Here is a 20,073-nt window from a genome sequence, read left to right as displayed (position 1 = left end):
CAAAAACTGAGCGAGAGGGGCTGCTTGTGTGTGTGTGTGTGTGTGTGTGTGTGTGTGTGTGTGTGTGTGTGTGTGTGTGTGTATAATAGCAAACACTGAAATACATTTTTACATAAATACATACATACATAAACTCCACCTAAACTTGGTTTATATCTGACCCAGACAGACTGCAGGTCATAACTTCTTACCTGAAGTTCAGTTCAGTTGACACTCAGACCGTTGGCTGCCTCGGGTCCAGTAGCGGTTTTTGATACGGGCGACACGGGCGGTTGCCCGGGGCAGCATCATGGTGGGGGCGGCATCACGGGCATCGGCAAAAAAAAAAAAAATTGCTCGTACTCATGCTGCCCCGACATCAGCCAGCGCATATTGGGAATGGCATAAGCACCGATCGGTTTTCTATCGCCCATTTGCTGGGAATAAGGGCGCCCTCCCTTTGCGAGCTGCGCCTGCTGCTTGCGGCGCAGGGAGGAGAGGGCGGGGCGGCGGGGGATTCACTGGTGGCTGGAGCAGCATCTAATAACCAACTCGCAAAATAAAAACAGACGTCAGAGGGAGTGCTCGCCCAGGGCGCCAATCAGGCTAGGACCGCCACTGCTCGGGTCTCTCCTCCTCCAGCCTCCACTCTCCCTCATCCACCTGCTGGCCTCCACCACTTATTAATTTTACTGAATCTGTGGAAGCTCCGCCATAGACACCACCAAACAACTGAGTTATTTTTACACACTGGCCAGCATCTGTCCAATCCACCACCTTTCATTGTTTATACTGTTACAAAAAAAATAAAAAATCATCGGCCCACTGAGCAAATGCCCGGTATGCCCGATGGCCAGTCCAGCTATGGTCGTGCCATCAGTTGGCACGCGTGCCTAGGGTTGCCGACCCCTGGTGTACACCGTTATATTTGTGCCACAAAACCAGCCAATCACAGACTTGGATGCAAAAAAAAATCTGATTGGCTGTTTTGGTCTCCAATCAGCTCGAAATGACAAAATGCAATATCCCAGAATCCATTTCGTCCAAAACTCAAACGAGGCAGTGGCGGAGGAACACAGAGTGGCGGAGTTTGAAATATTACTCTTTCTGGGTTAAAAATAAACTTTTAAAGATATTTTCAGGTGAGAATGGTGCTGTCTAAACTTCAAATATCTGCTCGATTCATCAAGACATCACATATTTGCAAAAGTGCTCTAATGTTTTCAGAAATGCCTGTTACCCACCAGCTGACCGCACAACTTGACTGGCCATTGGGCATACTGGGCATTTACCCGGTGGGCCTATGGTGATTTTTCATTTTTATTCTTGTTTGTTTTTGTAACGGTATAAACAGTGAAAGGTGGTGGATTAGCCACTTGGTCATGATCAACTCTGGGTTGGACTAATGAAAGGTGGTGGATTGGACAGATGCTGGCCGGTGTGTATTAAGGTGAAAAGGAACACGATTCGTCCCGTACTTCAGCTAGAATGAAAAAAAGACACAAAGCTGAAGTTATTCTGTGTTTTTGCTGCACAACTGGCTGTTCTTCTCTCATTCTCTCTCCCTCCCTCTCCTTTTGCTACTTCAATCATGAAACTGATCAATGATCAGCTGATCGGCTTTTCTCTCTTGTTTGTTTATCGCCCACTTTGCGCCAGAAAGAAGAAACCAGCGGATGTTGCGCTAAACAACAGCAGCATCACGTTTAAGCTGGGTCAGCTGTTGTTAGAATTTATTTAATATTACTTTCTATTATTAGCTGATGTTCTTTCTGGCGCAAAGTGGGCAATAAACAAATCGCCAGTCTGCGTTCCTCCGCCACTGCCTCGTTTGAGTTTTGGACGAAATGGATTCTGGGATATTGCATTTCGTCATTTCGAGCTGATTGGTTGGTTTTGTGGCAAAAATATAACGGTGTACACAAAGAGTTGAACGCACAGGCAGAAATGTTGAGAGCGCAAGCAACACATTGCGAGCAAGCACAAGTGCAAAAACCGAGCGACAGGGGCTGCTATTGTGTGTGTGTGTATGGATAATAGCAAACACTGAAATACATTTTTTGCACACAGCAATGAATTTTGTTCACTCAAATTTAGCTTTTCTTCGCTCAAAATAAATTTCTTCTCAAAATGCAACACTTGCACCTGCAAATGTTTTTTTTTTACGTGCGCTCAGAATAGTGGCACAAAAATAATGCCATATTTGTCAGGCTAAAACAAACTGAGAATAAACATGTTTGTTGTTTCTTAGCTTCCACTAACTCTCCTCTGTCAGAGTCTGTTAGAAAATGCCCTCGAAAATTCGCCTTCTTTGTAAGTTCATCGCTGAATCTTACGTAACAGGTTTTACTGTTGATCAGACATTCCCAAACTCCCTTCCCACAGCTTATTTTGGTCTTCCAGCTCATGTTGCTCTTTTTATTAGGTTAATTGAGTGACTTCTAAAAAAGCAACCTATCTTTTCTTACCACAGCTATAGAATGCCATAGAAGGGTTCACCCATCAAAAGTAGTTGCAGCAAACACACTAAACACCCAAACAAAAAAGTTTACCCTCCTAGTAATTTTCTGTGGAATTCAGAATGATAATCTATAAAAGCCTGCTCCCCAAGCCACAGTGGCTTCTGTCAGTTCTCCAGCTCTTTCAAAGAAATCTCCTTAATGTTAATCTCTTCCATGTTTTAGATTCCAAAAGGCTATAATCTTTTCCATGAATATATAATTAGGTATTTGCATTTTTATAGAGACTCCCTGCCTTTATGTTCAGCGGGTCAACCCTTCATGCAAAACTTTCACGCAGTGAAAGTGTATTTAGTTTCAGTCTTGCATTTAGTTCTTCTCTTTTAAACTGTATCCAAACAGAGCAGTTTGCAAATGTGTAACTTATCCCACAAAAATTGGAGAAGCAGAGTAGGAAAGATCCAGTCAGTGATATCACAAAGCTAAAAATAGCAGAATAAGTCTAATTAATAGCATTCGGGCATTTTGTTCCAAGACCATGGCATTTTTGCATGAGACATCTGAAAGATAACTCATGTTTCATGAAGAACATACCTGAAGAGTGAGGTCAAGATTGTTGCTGTTTGCTTGGATCAGCAGGCTTTTTGTTTACCTGACCTAATAATCTAAACTTCCACATGGTTATTATTAATACCTTGGCTACCTGGATTTTCGTCAATTGCTTGGACAATACTAAATTGGCCATGAATAGCAAGTCCTCAAAGGTGCAGTTTTTTTTAATTGTACATATAAACATACATTGTTTAGTTTTTAACTGTCTTCCAACAAATTACTGCATTTTTGTAAATGTAATTAATCCATTAAAAATACATAGGAATGGGACGCCGGATTGCACACGCTGCCATGTTGCCTCTCCATCAATACTTTGGCCGAGATGAACAATGCCCTCTTGCCCAATTGCAGTTTATGTATATGGATAGAAACAGTCCACAGTACATAGTACAACAAAGTGGGGAAAAAATGTGAAGAAAAGCAATAATGTGACCCTCATCTGGATAAAATCTCTTCCTCCTCTTCTCCTGAACTGAAGTCGGGGCTCTTACACATGAAAATGGGCATTAACATGCCTCCTACAGAGTTAAGAGCCATGGACGTTCCTTGAGCTGCCATACACTCCTATTTTAAAATATTCAACTCTGCAGCTGAAAGAAAACACATTTCCAGCTGTCTGAGAGAAGTGAACAGGGGTGATATTTTTATAACTTAAAGCCAATGTGAGTGTTTGAGAGATGCTGACAAGACAAGGCCAGTCAATGGCAATGTCATGTTTGTCATTTTGTGCTTTCTGTAGCATGTTCGAATGCTCGAGATTTGGCGAACAAAATGGTCATTTACTTGTGTGGGACCGCAAATTAGCCTCTGTGGAGTCTGTGTGAGACACCCATATATAGTATAGCTGAGGTTTGCTAACAAAGCCTGCTAGTGTTAGCTGATAAGACTTGAATGTCTGCTCCAATATCTATGAAGTAGCAAAGTCACTTAACATCTGATTCAAAACCTGTTTGTTAGTGTGTAAAATTTTCCACTGGCATCTGTTCTTCGCTATTAGGGGAAAAATACTTAAAAAGACCTCCATCCACAAACCAACACAACGTCACAAAGTAATCATGTTGTGGTTTAGGTTAGCTTAAGTGTGTGCGTGTGTGTAATGAGGTAATAAGGAGTTACAGGCTGCGTGTAATCAGCTCCTGTTGTTAATGGAAATCCTTTTCCCAGTTGTTTACCATATTTCTATGACGACACTCGCGTTCATTTAAAACTAACATACAGCCTCAAAATGAGCTCGAATTCTTCTAAACCACACTGGCAGGATACACTGCAGTGAAAGATCATATAAAAGTATCTTCAGGCTTCAGCCAACACCTCTTGATCAAACACAAAACCACAGTTGTGTTATCATCAGAGCATTTTAATACTGTTCGTTTTCTCAGCATTGCTTTTATGGCAAAAAAAAAAAATGTACACAGAAATGCTATCGACAGACAGAAGAAAAACATACAACAATGACAAAAATACAAGTTTCCCTAAATAAACAGGGAAAGTAGTGTAACAAGCATGTTGAAAATATTTCAAACATTTCCTTCTCCTACGACTGTCCAAAGCAACACAGCGAGTGTTTCAGCTGATATGTTGGGATAAGGGGAAAACATGAACATCTGTGGCTTTGTTTGGACTGGAGAATTGACAAAATAAAACAGTGAAAACAGAAAATGGGTGCTTGATTTTGGACACTTTGGGAGTATTATATAAGGACAATATGGGGTTGGAAGCATAAAAAAGGGGACACAAAAACAGCCGTGAAAACACACACACATACACATCTGAACAATCAAACTCATGTAAGTTACTGCTGTTAGATAACTAAGAATCAAGTAAGGCCTTTTTTTTGTCAAAACCCTGACAAAAATTGATTGCATGGTGCTTCATTTTTAGTTTGTAATTTGATGCAATGCCATATGTTGTGAGACAAAATAAAGGCTCTATTGTTCTCGAAATCCACATCAGCATGTAATATGACACTAAAAGATGTCGGTAAGGCTCGGGAGCAATGTTGCTCAGGCATTTCTCTGTAAACCTGTTATACTCAGTGATAGAGTATGAATCCTTTTTTTTTAAGGAAGAAGATATAAAAAACTGCAAAAAATTATTTAACCTCTAGCCCCAGACAGGAGAAAAAAAAAATAAAACAGATACATTTCATTGCTTTTAGCATTTACATTTCACAGTCTGGTTGGCAGTAAACAAGCAAAACTACACAAACCAATAATAGTCACTGACCAAAAACACACGATGATGATGATTAAAGTCAAGGGGCAGACAAGTAAGAGGGTAATAGCAAACAAAAAGCTAAAGGGGCCACTGTCTAGACGATATCACTGGAACGATACAGTCAGCAGCCCCAAGAGAAAACTAGTGCCTAAAACTCTAAATCTTTGAACTTCCTTTCTTGGCACGTGTGTGCTGCTTTATAGGAGTGAGCTCTGAGGCTGAAGGCCTTTGAACAGTTTAGGGATCTTTACTGTTCAAAAACAGTCTGAGCCTTGTTTAACTATGTCTTTGTGGAGTGGAGGCAGACCTGGCAGAGAGACTAAAGTATCTGACACTGAACTTTTACATTCAGTTTAAATTTAGGAAAAAATAAAAAGCAGTCTGTATTTTATGTAAAAATGGCTGAGTTTTAATTAAAGTAGTTTTATGAATCAGCTTTAGTAGATATTTAATTACTCCTCGCTGCTTTTGGATCTCATCTTTGGAGAACTTTAGCTTTGATTTACTTCTCCATTTACTTCTCCACTCAGGACAGTCAAAAATCCACCATTTATGCATGGGTTTATAGGCAGGGACAATTACTGTTTAAACTCATGTTAGCAATACTGCAAAAAAAACAAAAAACAAAAGACATGCTAAAAATACAAAAAGACATGACAAAAATGGAATACCGTAATATCAACTAAACACTAATAATCTGCCTCTGACGGCACAGAACAATGGAGGCAAAGTCCATTCCCATTTACCTTTCACAGCAAATATATTTCCCACAAAAAACAAATGATGTGGCAGAATTATGGTTGATGGGTCAGAAGAATCCAAATCTGCACAAGACACTTGCATATTTTTGTTTCAGATACTGTCCACAACATAATATAGAGTTCACACAGCTCATATGGTCTTCAGCTTAATGCTAATTTTCAAAATATTTTTATTAATTCCACTTCCTTTTGAGCATTAACCTTGTGACAGTCTATAAGTGGAACATTTGAAAGGAAAATCCAAATGTTTTTTTCAGTGCAAGATCTTTTTATAATCCTTGTGGTGCGGTCAGAGTTGGTTGAAACTCCAGTTTGTATTGGGACATGTGGTCCAGGTGTTTTCATATACACCAGTGACGTGATCCAGTTCTGTAGCTCAAACACTCAGGCACTTTCCCCATACCATATCTACTAAATCCAGCAACAGGATTACAACTCAGTCACATTGTTTCTGTTTTATAAACAAAAACATTTTAAAAAAGAACTGTCAGTTACAGTTGCGTCAATGCAAAAGGCACTTCCGTTTTCAGTTCGCTAAGACCTTTCTAGTAAATTGCACTCAGTTAGGTTTCACCACCATCCAATCCTGCTTGATGACTTTTAAACCACTTCCCATTCATTTTGCAAATTTCCAATATGATGTCATCGTAATTTTACCATTCACTGACTCTGAAATAAATCATCCACTTTGTTGTGCCACCTTTTGACCTTGAAAGGATAGTAAGTGCCACTTTTTGAATTTTGGATGTTTGGACTGAAAATTCGATTTCAATCACTAAGTGAGCCATATCAGGATCAGAAACTATGGATGGGGAGTCTTTACAAAATCTTCCCAACAGTTAGAAATAAGATGGTTTTAATGACGTAACATTGTTATTTGAAGGGCAGTGCCCTTGCACTAAGAGTGCTACATAGTCCAACCCCCCGTTTTGTTGCATGTATGGAAGTGGCTGAGGAGTAAAACAATGATCGATCTCTGGCTGTTTGAGGGGTGTTGTACCGTTTCCTCCATTCTCCAGACAAGGTTTCCCCTCCAGTTCCATGGGATCAGGATCAGTGGGGCCCAGTTCAGGCTCCAATCCAGAATTGGCCTGCTTCCTTTTCCTTAGACAGATGATTGTCCCAGCCACCACAGCCAATCCCAGCACCAGTGCAAGAGCAGCTAAAGCAGGTATGAGAGTATATGTCATAGATGCCTGTGTCTCCACCCAGGGCTCTGAGGATGTCACTGGAATCCCTTCGGTACGAGCCTCTGTACATGACCCCATTTCAGCAGAGTTGTTAGCCCGAGAGCTGATTTTCTCTCCCAAAGGACTAGCACAGACTGAATAGGTACAGTTTGGTCTCAGACCACGTAAAGTGTATTCAGGATAGTTGGGTGGAACATTCAGTGTAATGGATCGGCGATCAGGCCCTGAGAGGTTACGGTAGGTCAACTTGATGCCACGAATATGCGGCTGTGACTTGATAAACCGATGCAAGTCAAGAAGGATTGATGTGGAGGTCACCTGACGTGAACTGATGGCATCAAGTTTATCAGGCATCTCGGTGGTAACTATAGAATCTTCAGTTGCTGGTGGTTGAGGAACATCATCCATATTTTCACAGTAGAGGCCAAATGTCCCTGACAGACACAAACAGCCGAGTTCTCCCACTGGGTCAAAATAACAAGTGCCACCATTAAGGCAGATGTTTGGTGGACAAAAGTGCTCGTATTGCCCACTGGTGGAGCTTGGGAAGACTGGAGGTTCTGTTTTTGGAGAGATAGTTTCTTCACTAGGTGGTGGAGGAGGAGGAATAGCATTGGTATGGGTTGTTCTTGGAGATGTGTATGGCAACTGTGGAACAGAAGTACTTCCAATGGGAGAGCCCATTTGCAATGTTGTGGTTGATGGACAACCAAAATCTTTGTGATCCAGTTCTGAAAGCATCTTCCCAGCATTAACTAGAGGAAAGTGGCATCTGGTCTCTTCATGTCTCTCAAGAATCACTTTCTTCTCTTTTAGCCAGACAGGGAACCAGGCTAATGGGCACAAACAGTCAAATGGATTCTTAGCTGCTGTCAGGGTTCTCAACTTGGGGAAAGTGTGAAAAAAATGTGGTGGGAATCCCTGGAGATTTAGACTACTGAGATCCAGTTCTTGAAGCCCAGATAATTTATCAAAGTCCTCCACCCTCAGATCCCCCAATGGGTTGCCAGCCAAGCTCAGCTTGGTCAGCCCTTTTAGGAAATCATGTTTTAGGGCCCTGGGCACCTCAGCTAACTGGTTTGATGAAATGTCTAGCTCATGAAGATTCTTCAGGGAGACTACGAGATCCTCATGTAAAGTAGTAAGCTTTAGAGAGGCCACCTTAAGTGTCTCCAGGTGGGGAGTCTGTAGGTCTGAGGGACTCAAAGTTGGAATATTGTTGTTGCTGAGGTCTAAAAGGAGAAGACTGGGGAACTGAAGTGATGGGAGCGAGGTTAGCTGATTCCCTTGCAGTTTTAGTTCTAGCAACTTTTCTAAACCTTCAAAAGCTTCCAAATGAATGCTCTGTATGCGATTTGAATGAAGATACAGCCTCTCCAGCTGTACCAAGCCAGAAAAACTGCCTTTGGATATATGGGTAATCTGGTTAGTGGATAAGTCTAAGTTCTTCAGTTTTGACAACATCTCAAATACACCATCCGGAATCTCTGTAAGCTCATTCTGGCTCAGATCTAAAAGCTCCAACTCCATTAGATCTTTGAAGTCTTCTTGAGCCAAAGTAATGATGGCATTTTGGAAGATGTAGAGATTTTGTGTCGTTGTTGGGACACGAGGCACAATGGGGGTAGGAAGATTAATGCAGAATATTGACCCCTGCATTGGGCAGTCACAGCTTGCTGGGCAGTCAGATGATAACACCAGCCCAGAAGACAGGACAAAGAGCAGGAAGTATTGTATCATGGCGATGAAAGGCTTGCAAATCTGAAAGACATAAGTGGAATAGAAAATGGTTAGTGTCAATCATTAGTTGCTTGCTAAGGTGCCCATATTTACAAGATAAATTGAAACATAAACACTGGTAATTTATAAATAGCTCTACAGGTAATATAATTAACTACTCTATGAAATAAATGAATATTATTTAAGAATTTTGTCAGCCTCGTACTCAAACTTAGATTCGTTTTGTTTAATAACAAATGCAACAGTTCCATAAAACATGTCCAAAGGAAGAAATTCAAGTATCAAAGAACACAGAAATATACAAAAGTACAATGAGGTGGATACACACATACTTAAGCTAGGGCTGCTCAATTAATCGAATTTAAATCTAAATTACGATCTGGGCTTTCAACGATTAGTAAAAATGACTGAGCCGATTATTAGCCCCTCCCTCGTGCTTTACTCTCGTGCTGCTCCGTGTGGCAAATCGAGCGCACCTCTCTGCGTTTCGAACACGCGTCACAACAATTAAGAGGACCCGAGGGAAGCTCGGAAAGCTAAGCAGAAGTTATTTGGAGAGGAGAGTGACTGCCGTTGGTTGAAAAGAGAGGTAAAAAAAAACTTCAGTGGTGTAGAAACATTATGGGTTCGCGGAGTCAGACGTGGATCAAGTAGACATAGTGTGTAAACTTTGCTACGGTGTCGTAGCTGCACCACAGAGCAACACTGCAAAGTTCATTAAACATAGATGTTTACATTTTTTTATTTATTTTTTATATTGCAAACATTCGCACTGTTATCAGTATTTGCACACTATTTTATATTATTTTTTGACAATCTTTTTAAAGTCATTATTCAATACATTGTTATTGTTAAATAAATATCGTCAAATAATCAAGATCTCAATTTCAGTGAAAATAATCGTGATTATCATTTTTGCCATAATCGAGCAGCCCTAACTTATGCTAAAAAAACAAAACTTTATTTCCCTAAACACAAATATGTATGCAAAATATAATGCCTAGAGCCTCATTATAGTGGCTTTGCTTTTCATATCTGTAATGATCATCCTCCCCAGGGATAAAGGCCCATAGGTTAAGTGAGAGGTTAGCACAGGCCACCCAGGGTGACTATTTCTGAGTAGATAAGAAGTCAGTTCAGCCACTTCTTTGTGTTTATGGCATCGTTTTTAGCCCGTGAAACCCAGTCTGCTGCAGTGAAGCATGACATGCACAGCCGCAAGTCTCCCATATACAAACATATCCGAGGCGAATATGGTTTGCTGACAGACACATTACACTATTGTTTTATAGTGACAAAAAAAACACAGGACAGTAGAAAACTGTGGAAAATTCAAGCACTGCATTGAAAATGTCCAACTAATTTTCCAGTGGATGTGTGAATGTTTTTTAAATCTCATCCCGCTTCCCTCTTAATCACCGACATTGCAGCACAAGATTTTACAAGGTAGTGTACAAACACTGCTCTACAAAGAGATAATTGTGTCATCAAGCGTCTATACTTTGCCCACTTTTATTGTTTATAGTCACATGTCTTATAGGAAGAATAAAAATAAGCCCCATGTATGCAGCTCACCCAAAAAGAAAGAAAAAACACAAAAAAACGGCTTTATACACTTAAATGTATAACTGCTGTGTAGTGAGAAAAGAAGTTTTAATAATGTGTCTGGATTGAGCATAAAAACAGTAACAAACTGTTCTGCTGTGGAATAATGAAAAATGTAAAAAAAAATTAACTTACAAATATGTTGCTGTTTTTTTATAATCACATGTTTAAATGTTCCTATTATGGTACACCATTTATCAATGTGCATTTCAGTCTCCATCCTTAACATTACATCAGCTCTTTGTCTTTCATCTTCCTCTCTCTCCCCTCCACTCCCTTGGCCTGGTTTCTATTTGTTAAACTCTAACACTATTGCCCTTTCCAGGACTCCTGAGGCGGAAGTCAAGGAGAAACCTAAGATGTTTTATTAAAGTCAGGCGTGCACACATAGGGCCATACCTCTATTCCCTCCCTGCCCTATGTCTCCGCCATTCATTCCCTTCACCTCATAACATGAAAGTAGGAATTTGCAATATTCTGGGAAATTCTTTATGTAGTGACAGGAATGGAAAAAAGTGGTGCTGACAAGTGTTTTGAACACATGACAAGATTTTTATTTTTTTTTAGATTAATTAATAAGGACGGTGCTCTGATCTGCTGCTCTCTTGATTCTCTGTTAACCTAAAGACACACTTTTATTTAACTGATCTCCCAGGACCAGTTAGAATGTTTCTAATGCTGTTTTATACAGATCACACTGTCTGGGAATTAGAATCTTATCTCTGACTTTTGTCTCTTGATGCCATACTGAATCTATGTGGGAAACTGGTTACTTTGCTAGTTTTTGCCAAAGAGAACAACACTGTTACACTTCATGTCCAATAAGAAATAAACACGGAAACTAAATTGAACAGCTTTACAAACCTGCAAGTCTGCATATACTAGTAATTTTAACTGGTGTTTGAACTTTTAGGTAAAAAAACAAAACAGCAATGCAAAGACATGTTTTCAGACCCAAAGTTACTGGTGTGAGTAACATTTTGTGGCCGTTTATCAAAGCAATATATCCATCCATCATTCAGTTTTTTTCTGCTTCTCCAGAGAGGTCACCAGTCTGCTGCAGGGCTAACTTTGTCTGGCATTACTTTGCTTTAGTCACCAAACCAGTACTAGTGTGAAAAAAACAAACAAAAGCTACAGACACAAACTACAATGCACACCCTAATGCATACAATTAAAAGATCTAAGCTGACAGCGTGCTCCACTGAACTATTCCTGCTATGACGGGCTTTTGTTCAGGAGGACGCCTTTATTTAAAGCCACTGCACTCCAGAGTCTGGAGCTTTCTTCGTGTGAAGTCAGTTGTTGTTTACAGAACATTATAGCTGCCTTTCAGTTCTTTAGGGTGCTACCTCTGACACACTTGCTAAGTGAATAGTGTGATGAAAGGAGAGGAACAACTGGAATATGAATGGTTGGAGTATTACACTCTTTAAGCTAGCCTTTATAGGCTTTTATAGAATATGTTTGCAAATCCAAGTGTGTAGGTAATCTCGAGGCCTTGCGCTTGCCAACTAACCACTGTCAGGACATGCATGTTTACAGCCTCTGTGAATGTTCTAGAATAGAATAGAATAGAATAGCTCTTTATTGTGACTGTTACAAGAACAATGAAAGGCAGTTTGGTATCTCTCCGTGTGAAATACACAATAGCGTAAGCAAGTATTTACATAATAACACAGACAGATTTACATTTACACAAGACAGATATGTACAACTTATTCATACACCTGCATACATACAGATACACCCATACAAACATACACGATTACATATACACACACATATATATTAGGGGTGCAACGATATTCGTATCGATATTGAACCGTTCGATACAGTGCTTTCGGTTCGGTACGCATATGTATCGAACAATACAACATTTGTAATTTATTTTATCAACTTTCCTTCTGACGATGCTGTCTGTGTTGAGCGCTCAGTGAATCTGCGTTCGACTACTCCGCCTAGGCTGCACTGTCGAGCGCAGATCCACTGAGCGCTCAACACAGACAGCATAGTCAGAAGGAAGAGCGCAGGGCAAGCTAGCAAGACAGAAGTTAAGCTCTCCTTGCAACATGGACCTCCCCCACCCTCATTCAGATCTGGCGTTTGGAATTATTTTGGTTTTCATGTGACGTATGACCCTGAAGGTAAGCGAGTCATGGACTAAAGTAAAACAGTATGTTGGATGTGCCATGCAATGCTCAATTACATGGGTGGGAACTAGTGTGTTAGCGCAGTTAGCTCGTTAACGTGTTGGCCGTCTAGCCCCATGCACGGGGCGATCGGCGGTAGCTCGTTAACGGAGATTTGCCGTGTTGTGGCGTTAAGGTCATTTCAACGAGATTAACCTGAAAGCACTAGTGGGAACACAACGAATATGACTGCACATTTACGCCGACATCATCCTAGTGCAAAGACAAAAACAACAAGCATGCTACTAACTTTAGCCGAGTCATTTAGACAGCTGTTAGCACATGATTCTCCTTATGCTGCTGAGAATATAGCCCAGAAGAAGCGGATAGTATAGCTTTTATTTTGGAAAGAGACATTTCTCTGTAATAAACTCTCTTTTCCAAAGATGAGTGATTCCTCAATCAGATACAGGGCTTGCAATATCGCTAGCCCGACGTCCTGGGGCTCGCGATTTTTTCAGTCGGGCTACCAAAATCTATCTCTTCCCTGCCCGTCGGGCTATTGTAGGAAGGAAAAATATATGTCAATGCTTTTGCATTCTTTCAGAAATGTAGCTGGGTAATTATGTCATTGGCATCGGTGAGCCACTGTCAATATGTGACATATTGTAATCGCGTTTGAATTTGCGCTTGTTTTTTTGCTTTCACTTTGCAATCGTGCGAACTGTGTATAGAGAGCGACAGCACTGATCTGTGAGTGATGATAATTTGCGCACCAATTCCTCTGACATCGTCTTATTAATCGTTAGCTTACTATGCAAACATGACAAGTGAAATCTCCCGCAGCAAACTTAAACATGTGAGAGGTTGATCGCGCAGAGAATCGCTGAGCTTATGTGAGTGCGTGTGTAAAAGCAGCAGGATATATATTTTAGTTCTGCTGAGCCAAATAAGACAGGTCAGGGTGAAGAAGTGACAGCCAAAGAAAAGCTTACCACAAAACGGAGAAGTTATGACAAATCAGACTATAAGGCAAAAAGAAAGTGCAGCTTTATGGTTTCATGGACAAAAGAATTTCTGTGGCTGCAATATGACGAGCTAAATAACCAGGGCTGCACATAAGTGGTCCGCAGGTGCGCATTCGCTGTCAAAAAAAAAAAACACGCACAAGGGTTAGGGTTAAATTTAAAAACTGTACTTTTGAGTTAAAATATATATTTATAATTTTAATAAATGACAAATTAAAAAGGCATGAACATTTTTTTTGTATCGAAAAAATATCGAACCGTGACACCAAAGTATCGAACCCAACCAAACCGAACCGTGAATTTTGTGTATCGTTGCACCCCTAATATATATATATATACATGTATATATACACACACACATATACATATATATATATATACACACATATATACACACACACACACACACACACATATATATATATACATATATATATATACACACATACACACACACACACGCACACACACACATACATGCCTTTCTACTTTTAGGATCATAAATATGATGTTGGAGCTGAGCCTAACAAGCTGCTTTAAGTTACTCACGCCCTTATTCAGACATCCCAACAGTAATGGAAAGAACCATGTCACATGTGATATTTATCTTAGATGGTGCACAGAACTGTCCATGTGCTGATTCCAACATGTAATCCAAAGGCATACATGACTTATCAGCAGTAACAGTAACATGCGTACATGTATAATTAAATGTGACTTTTAGTTGCCCATATAAGTATTTCATGAGCTGTTTTTATTCTTCATGTTTCACAAAAAGAAAAAGTACAATATAAAATAAATTGCCTCTTTGTCCCTGTTTACTAAATAACTTTCAAAATATCTTTTAATAATGTTGTCACAAGCTGTAGCTACAATACTGTAGCTGTGTGTTTGATATCAACACACAGGAGGTTGGGAAGCGTATCTGTAACCGGAAGGTCGCCGGTTCGATCCCTGAGCTCTCTGTCCTGGTCGTTGTGTCCTTGGGCAAGACACTTTACCCTACCACCTACTGGTGCTGGCCAGAGGGGCCGATGGCGCGATATGGCAGGCTCGCTTCTGTCAGTCTGCCCCAGGGCAGCTGTGGCTACAACCATAGCTGCCTCCACCAGTGTGTGAATGTGAGAATGAATGAATGGTGGCATTGTAAAGCGCTTTGGGTGCCTTGAAAAGCGCTATATAAATCCAATCCATTATCAATATCAGTTGGTGTAAATAATTTTCAGTCATCTATCAAAACCTTGTCTCATTATGTCTTTTGACCTTTTTGACCAGAAATATTTTTCCAAGACTTATAAAACTTACCTGATGTCAGACAGCAGCAATGTAAATTATTAAAACTTGTGTATGCTTTACTTTCTACATCTTTGTTTAATCTTGACCATTGTTAATTTCAGTCAAGTAAAAGGAAAATAAGTTGGCAAGGCTTTTAGATAAGTGTTAAACACCACTGTGGCAGGCCAAATGAAATGCCTTAAACATAATATTTTCAAAGAGCTTACAGGAAAGCACATTTATTCTTAACTTTCTGCTTCACAAACACCTCATCTATTTTGAAATTTCAAAGGAATGACAGGATAAGTAGGAGGGGAAATAAGGAAAGCTTAAAGCTCAATCTCAACATAAGCACTTTAAGTTCCTCTGTTTCTTCTGCTGTCTGATATTAACTGGGTGCCAACACCATAAAGCCAAGAATCTGCCAAGCACAGCACTCCAAAAAAATGGACATACACAGTGCACGCAAGTAATCCTGCATTACGCTGCAGTCACAGAACTTGTTGCAAAACCAGTTCTCTTTATTCTTTCGTACGTGTATAATTAAATGTCACTGCTTTTTGTTGTCACAGTAGGACTTAATGGCACACAGCATATCCTTAGCCATGGAGGCTGTGTGTTGAAAGGGGAACGTGCTCATCAGAAGATGAAAATTAAACAGTTCGGCACACACCCGACCTGCAGAACAGCAACGCACAGGGCTCTGAATGTATTCACACAGGCACGCACACATTCTTGCACATGTTCACGCCAGGAGACACACACAAACACAGAGTCTACAACACAGCTGGATTTTGTTACCCACAATACACTGCAGCCATCTCTCACTGTGAGACAGAATGAGAGGCCCACATAAACTTTACTCCTCCCCTGTGATAAGAGGTGGGCAGCAAGAATAAATGGAGATGGGGAATTGCAGAGAACGAGTGTGAGAGGTAAGATGTTTAAATAGCTGGTTCGCTGACGCCTGCCACAGTTCATCCACAATTTTCTGTAAACAAAGACTCACTCATCTAAACTTAAAGTGCATGGCAAAACCCAAACATGATTGTGTTGTGTATTCTCTCAAAACAAGGTGCAAGGAGTCTTGGTCCTGTAGAAGCACAACTATGGTGACTTGACGACATAAGAAAGAAATTCCACGGCATTATTATAAGTTGAACCTTATTTTGAAAATCCGGAGAACAGTCACATGGCTTAAAAAAGTTAGATTTTTTTTTATTCATAACAACAACCTCAAGAAACCTGAGCAGGCTTGTACAAAACATTCTGCTCTGCTTTTGGTTTGTTGCTATGACTTCTGGTCCATCAAACTTTATTGGACTGATATCACTATTTTCCCAAATGTCAGCAATGAAATTAATGAAAAATAAACCTCAAATTGGTACTTGCTATGAATTATAATTTACCTCAAAAAGAACATATGCTCTCTCTCTCTCTTGCCCTCTTTCTCCCCCTTGCTATGGCTGGCTGTACTGTATTGTACAAAAGAGAAGTATACCACTGTTAGTTGTCAAGAATAGGATCATAAGAAGCACAACAATGGAAACAACACTCTTTGCAGAAAGCTTGTTATCTGACGCATGACCTTAGGGGGTTTGCACTGCCATTTCTCCCACTGAAAACTATCATTCGGTCACTAGATTGTAGAGGTAGATGCTGCTCTTATCAATGATTATCATGATGACCCTTGAGATGATAGTCATATCAGAAACTTTACAAATAGCAACTGCACTAGAAATATTCCAGAGACGCACAAGGAAACAACCATGAAGGGGAGATCATCCAAATTTCAAACAACTTTGGTATTTGATCTTATTATTTGTGGAGTTGTGAAACTTTATAATGGCAAATTTTATAGTATGTTGAAGGTTAAAGATTGCTTGTGTTGAAAGCTAATATGCAAATTACGGAAATTTGCATTGTTCTTACTGCGACCAAAGGCTGTGCTGCGTTTCCCTCTTGGCTAGAATATCCAGATAAATGACCAATGAAAAAGGGCAGAATAAATTTAGAACATTGTTGTTTAATTATTGAATAATTATTGTCTTTACTCTTTATTCCGATCCAGTTTAAGTACTTACGTGTCAAAGAAAGCAGGACAGCTAGGTGGTGAAGGCTACCTAAAACACTGGTATTAATTACACTTCATACCAGCATTATGAGGATTGGTAAACAGAAACTGCTAAAAAAAAAAGAAAAAAAAAAGAACCAACTACAACGGCTGTGTAAAGGTGCAAATAATTGAGCAGTCATTTGGATAAATTATGTAGAAGACAAATGTTTTTGGTGGCAAATTATTCACATTTGTTTTTCTCCTGACACTAAATTGGATGGTGGAGAGACTGGCAGATGTGAAAGAAAAAACATCAGTGGTGAGGGCACAAAGAAGTAAAGTGGCGATCATAAATTTGTGTTAAAAAGTTGTTCTGCAGGGAGATTACTTCATTTTCTTTTAGAAAATAAAGGAGTCTTGATTTAGTGGTGCCAAATCTTCCAAAGAGGAATATCGTGTTACCTCATACTTGAAAAGCTTACCAGTAAAATCAGTTTAACAAGGTCTTTCTTTCTAAAACTCTTACCCCACAACTGTTTTGTAAGAAGATCTATTATAGCCATGCACTGTATCTGTACTGTACTGGGGTTGCACAGGAATGTGAAAGCACATGGACAAACATGTGTAAGGATATTATAAATAAAACAGATTAAGGCTTAACACACACAAAGTAAATAGAAATGTTATTCTGATGAGCATGCTGCATGAAAGTTCAGTTGTGTAAAGGATTTTGTGGTTGAGCAAGTCTCTTTATTTTACCATGACCTGAAAAGTAATGATGACTTCTAGGATTAGTTTGTTAATCTGAGCCTGACGTGACGTCTTTTCTTTCTTGCCTTAGAAACATATAACGGAGAGTTGCATCAGTCTTATCTGGATAGAGTGTCAACAAGCTGGATTTATGTTGCATTACCTATTCTCATAACCCAAGTATCAGTATAGTAAAAATTTTTTACAGAAGATTAGATTAATATATACCACTGGGTGAGATTAAATGAATATATAATCAGGGCTTTATGGTCTGAGATTACCAATGCAATGACTGTAAATACAAATCATCCAAAAATTACAAAACGCAAAGGAAATGTTTATATATTAGAATAGAATAGAATTAGAATAGAATTCAACTTTATTGTCATTGCACATGCACAGGTACAGGGCAACGAAATGCAGTTTGCATCCATCCAGAAGTGCTTTAGTGATATAGATATATTACAATATATATTAGCAATAATATAGATATGTGAGTATAATACAGAAATGGGTCTATTATGGAATGTTATAATGTACACGGTATGAAGTATGTTGTGAATATTCTATAACTATAAGTATGTACAGGCTGTAGTGAGTACAAGCTATGTACAGGATATAAATATGAAAAACTATACAGAATATGAAATAAATAACTTTACAGAAATCTGAGATATACAGCTATACAGAAATGGGAACTATGCAAGTTGTAAACAGTTGTAGGATTAAAGATTATCGAATGTACAGAATGATTATTTACACAGAGCTATACAGTAGTGCAGTTAAGATAAGTGAGGGTGTAGATAGTTTCTACAGAGGCTATATAAAGTGCTGGTGGTTGTGAGTGGTGGTTCAGTCCATGTTATTATTGTGTGTTTGAGGGTACAGTTGTCCATTGTGGGTGTGTGTATGTTCAGTCCATGAGTTTAACGTGGGTCAGATGTCAGGAGGCAGAGTTCAGGAGTCTGACAGCTGTGGGGAAGAAGCTGTTCCGGTACCTGGTGGTCTTAGTCCGGAGGCTCCTGTAGCGCCTCCCAGAGGGCAGGAGGGTGAAGAGTCCATGTGATGGGTGACTGGGGTCTTTGATGATTTTCCCAGCCCTTTTCAGACACCGCTTCCTGTAGATGTCTTTTATGGCAGGAAGTGGTGCTCCGGCGATGCGCTGGGCAGTTTTCACGACCCTCTGCAACGCCTTCCGGTCCGAGGCAGAGCAGTTCCCGTACCAGACTGTTATACAGTTGGTCAGGATGCTCTCGATGGTGCAACGATAGAAGTTCACCAGGATGTCTGAGGACAGGTGGTTCTTCCTCAGAGTCCTCAAGAAGAAGAGGCGCTGGTGAGCCTTCTTGACCAGCTTGGAGCAGTTGGTCGTCCAGGTGAGATCCTCGGAGATGTGGACTCCCAGGAACTTGAAGCTGCTCACACGCTCCACAGCCGTCCCCTTAATGTGGATGGGTGGATGTGGGTCAGCATTCCTCCTGTAGTCCACGATGAGCTCCTTGGTCTTCTCGGTGTTAAGCAGCAGGTTGTTTGTGTCGCACCACTCAGCCAGACGATCCACCTCCTCCCTGTAGGCGGCCTCATCGTTGTCACTGATGAGGCCAATCACCGTGGTGTCATCTGCAAACTTAATGATGGTGTTGGAACCATCAGCAGGTCTGCAGTCGTGGGTGAAGAGGGAGTAGAGGAAAGGGCTCATCACACAGCCTTGTGGTACACCGGTGTTCATTGTGATTGTAGATGAACAGTGGTTATCCAGCCGGACATGTTGGGGGCGGTTGGTCAGGAAGTCCAGTAACCATTTGCAGATGAGGGAACTGATGCCCAGGTCTGTCAGTTTCCTGATGAGTTGTGAGGGGTGGATTGTATTGAATGCTGAACTGAAGTCTATAAACAGCATTCTGGCGTAGGTGTTGTTGTTGTCCAGGTGTGAGAGGACAGAGTGCATTGCGATGGAGACTGCATCCTCTGTGCTCCTGTTCTGGCGGTATGCGAATTGGTGGGGGTCCAGGGTGGGGGGGAGACAGGATTTGAAGTGTGCTATGGCGTCCTGTGCTATTGTATTGTTTTCCCATAGATTTGATTTTTACTCATGGGAGTAGTACTTTAGTAGTAGTTTTCCTCTACAAATATAATTAATTAAAAAGTCTTCTGTGTGAAAAAATAACAGAGAAAGATAATCAGCTCTCTCCGATGAGCCTCTCATTCTCCATATGGAGTAGTCTTGTACTGTAGCTAGGATTTTTTACTTTGCACAGCAGCTGTGAGC

The 20,073-nt window shown here is 40.3% G+C and overlaps 1 protein-coding gene across 2 annotated transcripts in view; it reads right to left on the bottom strand.

Annotated features, from left to right (window-relative positions):
* Positions 1–4,391: 4,391 nt before the first annotated feature.
* LOC120714526 (vasorin-like) overlaps positions 4,392–20,073 on the bottom strand; it is a 36,745-nt gene continuing 21,063 nt past the window's right edge. For both annotated transcript variants that reach the window (XM_040000902.1, XM_040000823.1), the window contains exon 2: positions 4,392–8,979. In XM_040000902.1, the coding sequence (XP_039856836.1) occupies positions 6,868–8,958 (2,091 nt within the window). In that variant the 5' untranslated portion in view covers positions 8,959–8,979 and the 3' untranslated portion in view covers positions 4,392–6,867. The remainder of the gene's footprint in view (positions 8,980–20,073) is intronic.

This window comes from Simochromis diagramma, unplaced genomic scaffold (assembly GCF_900408965.1).
Source record: "Simochromis diagramma unplaced genomic scaffold, fSimDia1.1 OVJJ01000798.1, whole genome shotgun sequence".
Taxonomy (NCBI): domain Eukaryota; kingdom Metazoa; phylum Chordata; class Actinopteri; order Cichliformes; family Cichlidae; genus Simochromis; species Simochromis diagramma.
The sequence above is the reverse complement of the archived record's forward strand: the minus strand, read 5'-3'. Positions and strand labels throughout refer to the sequence as shown.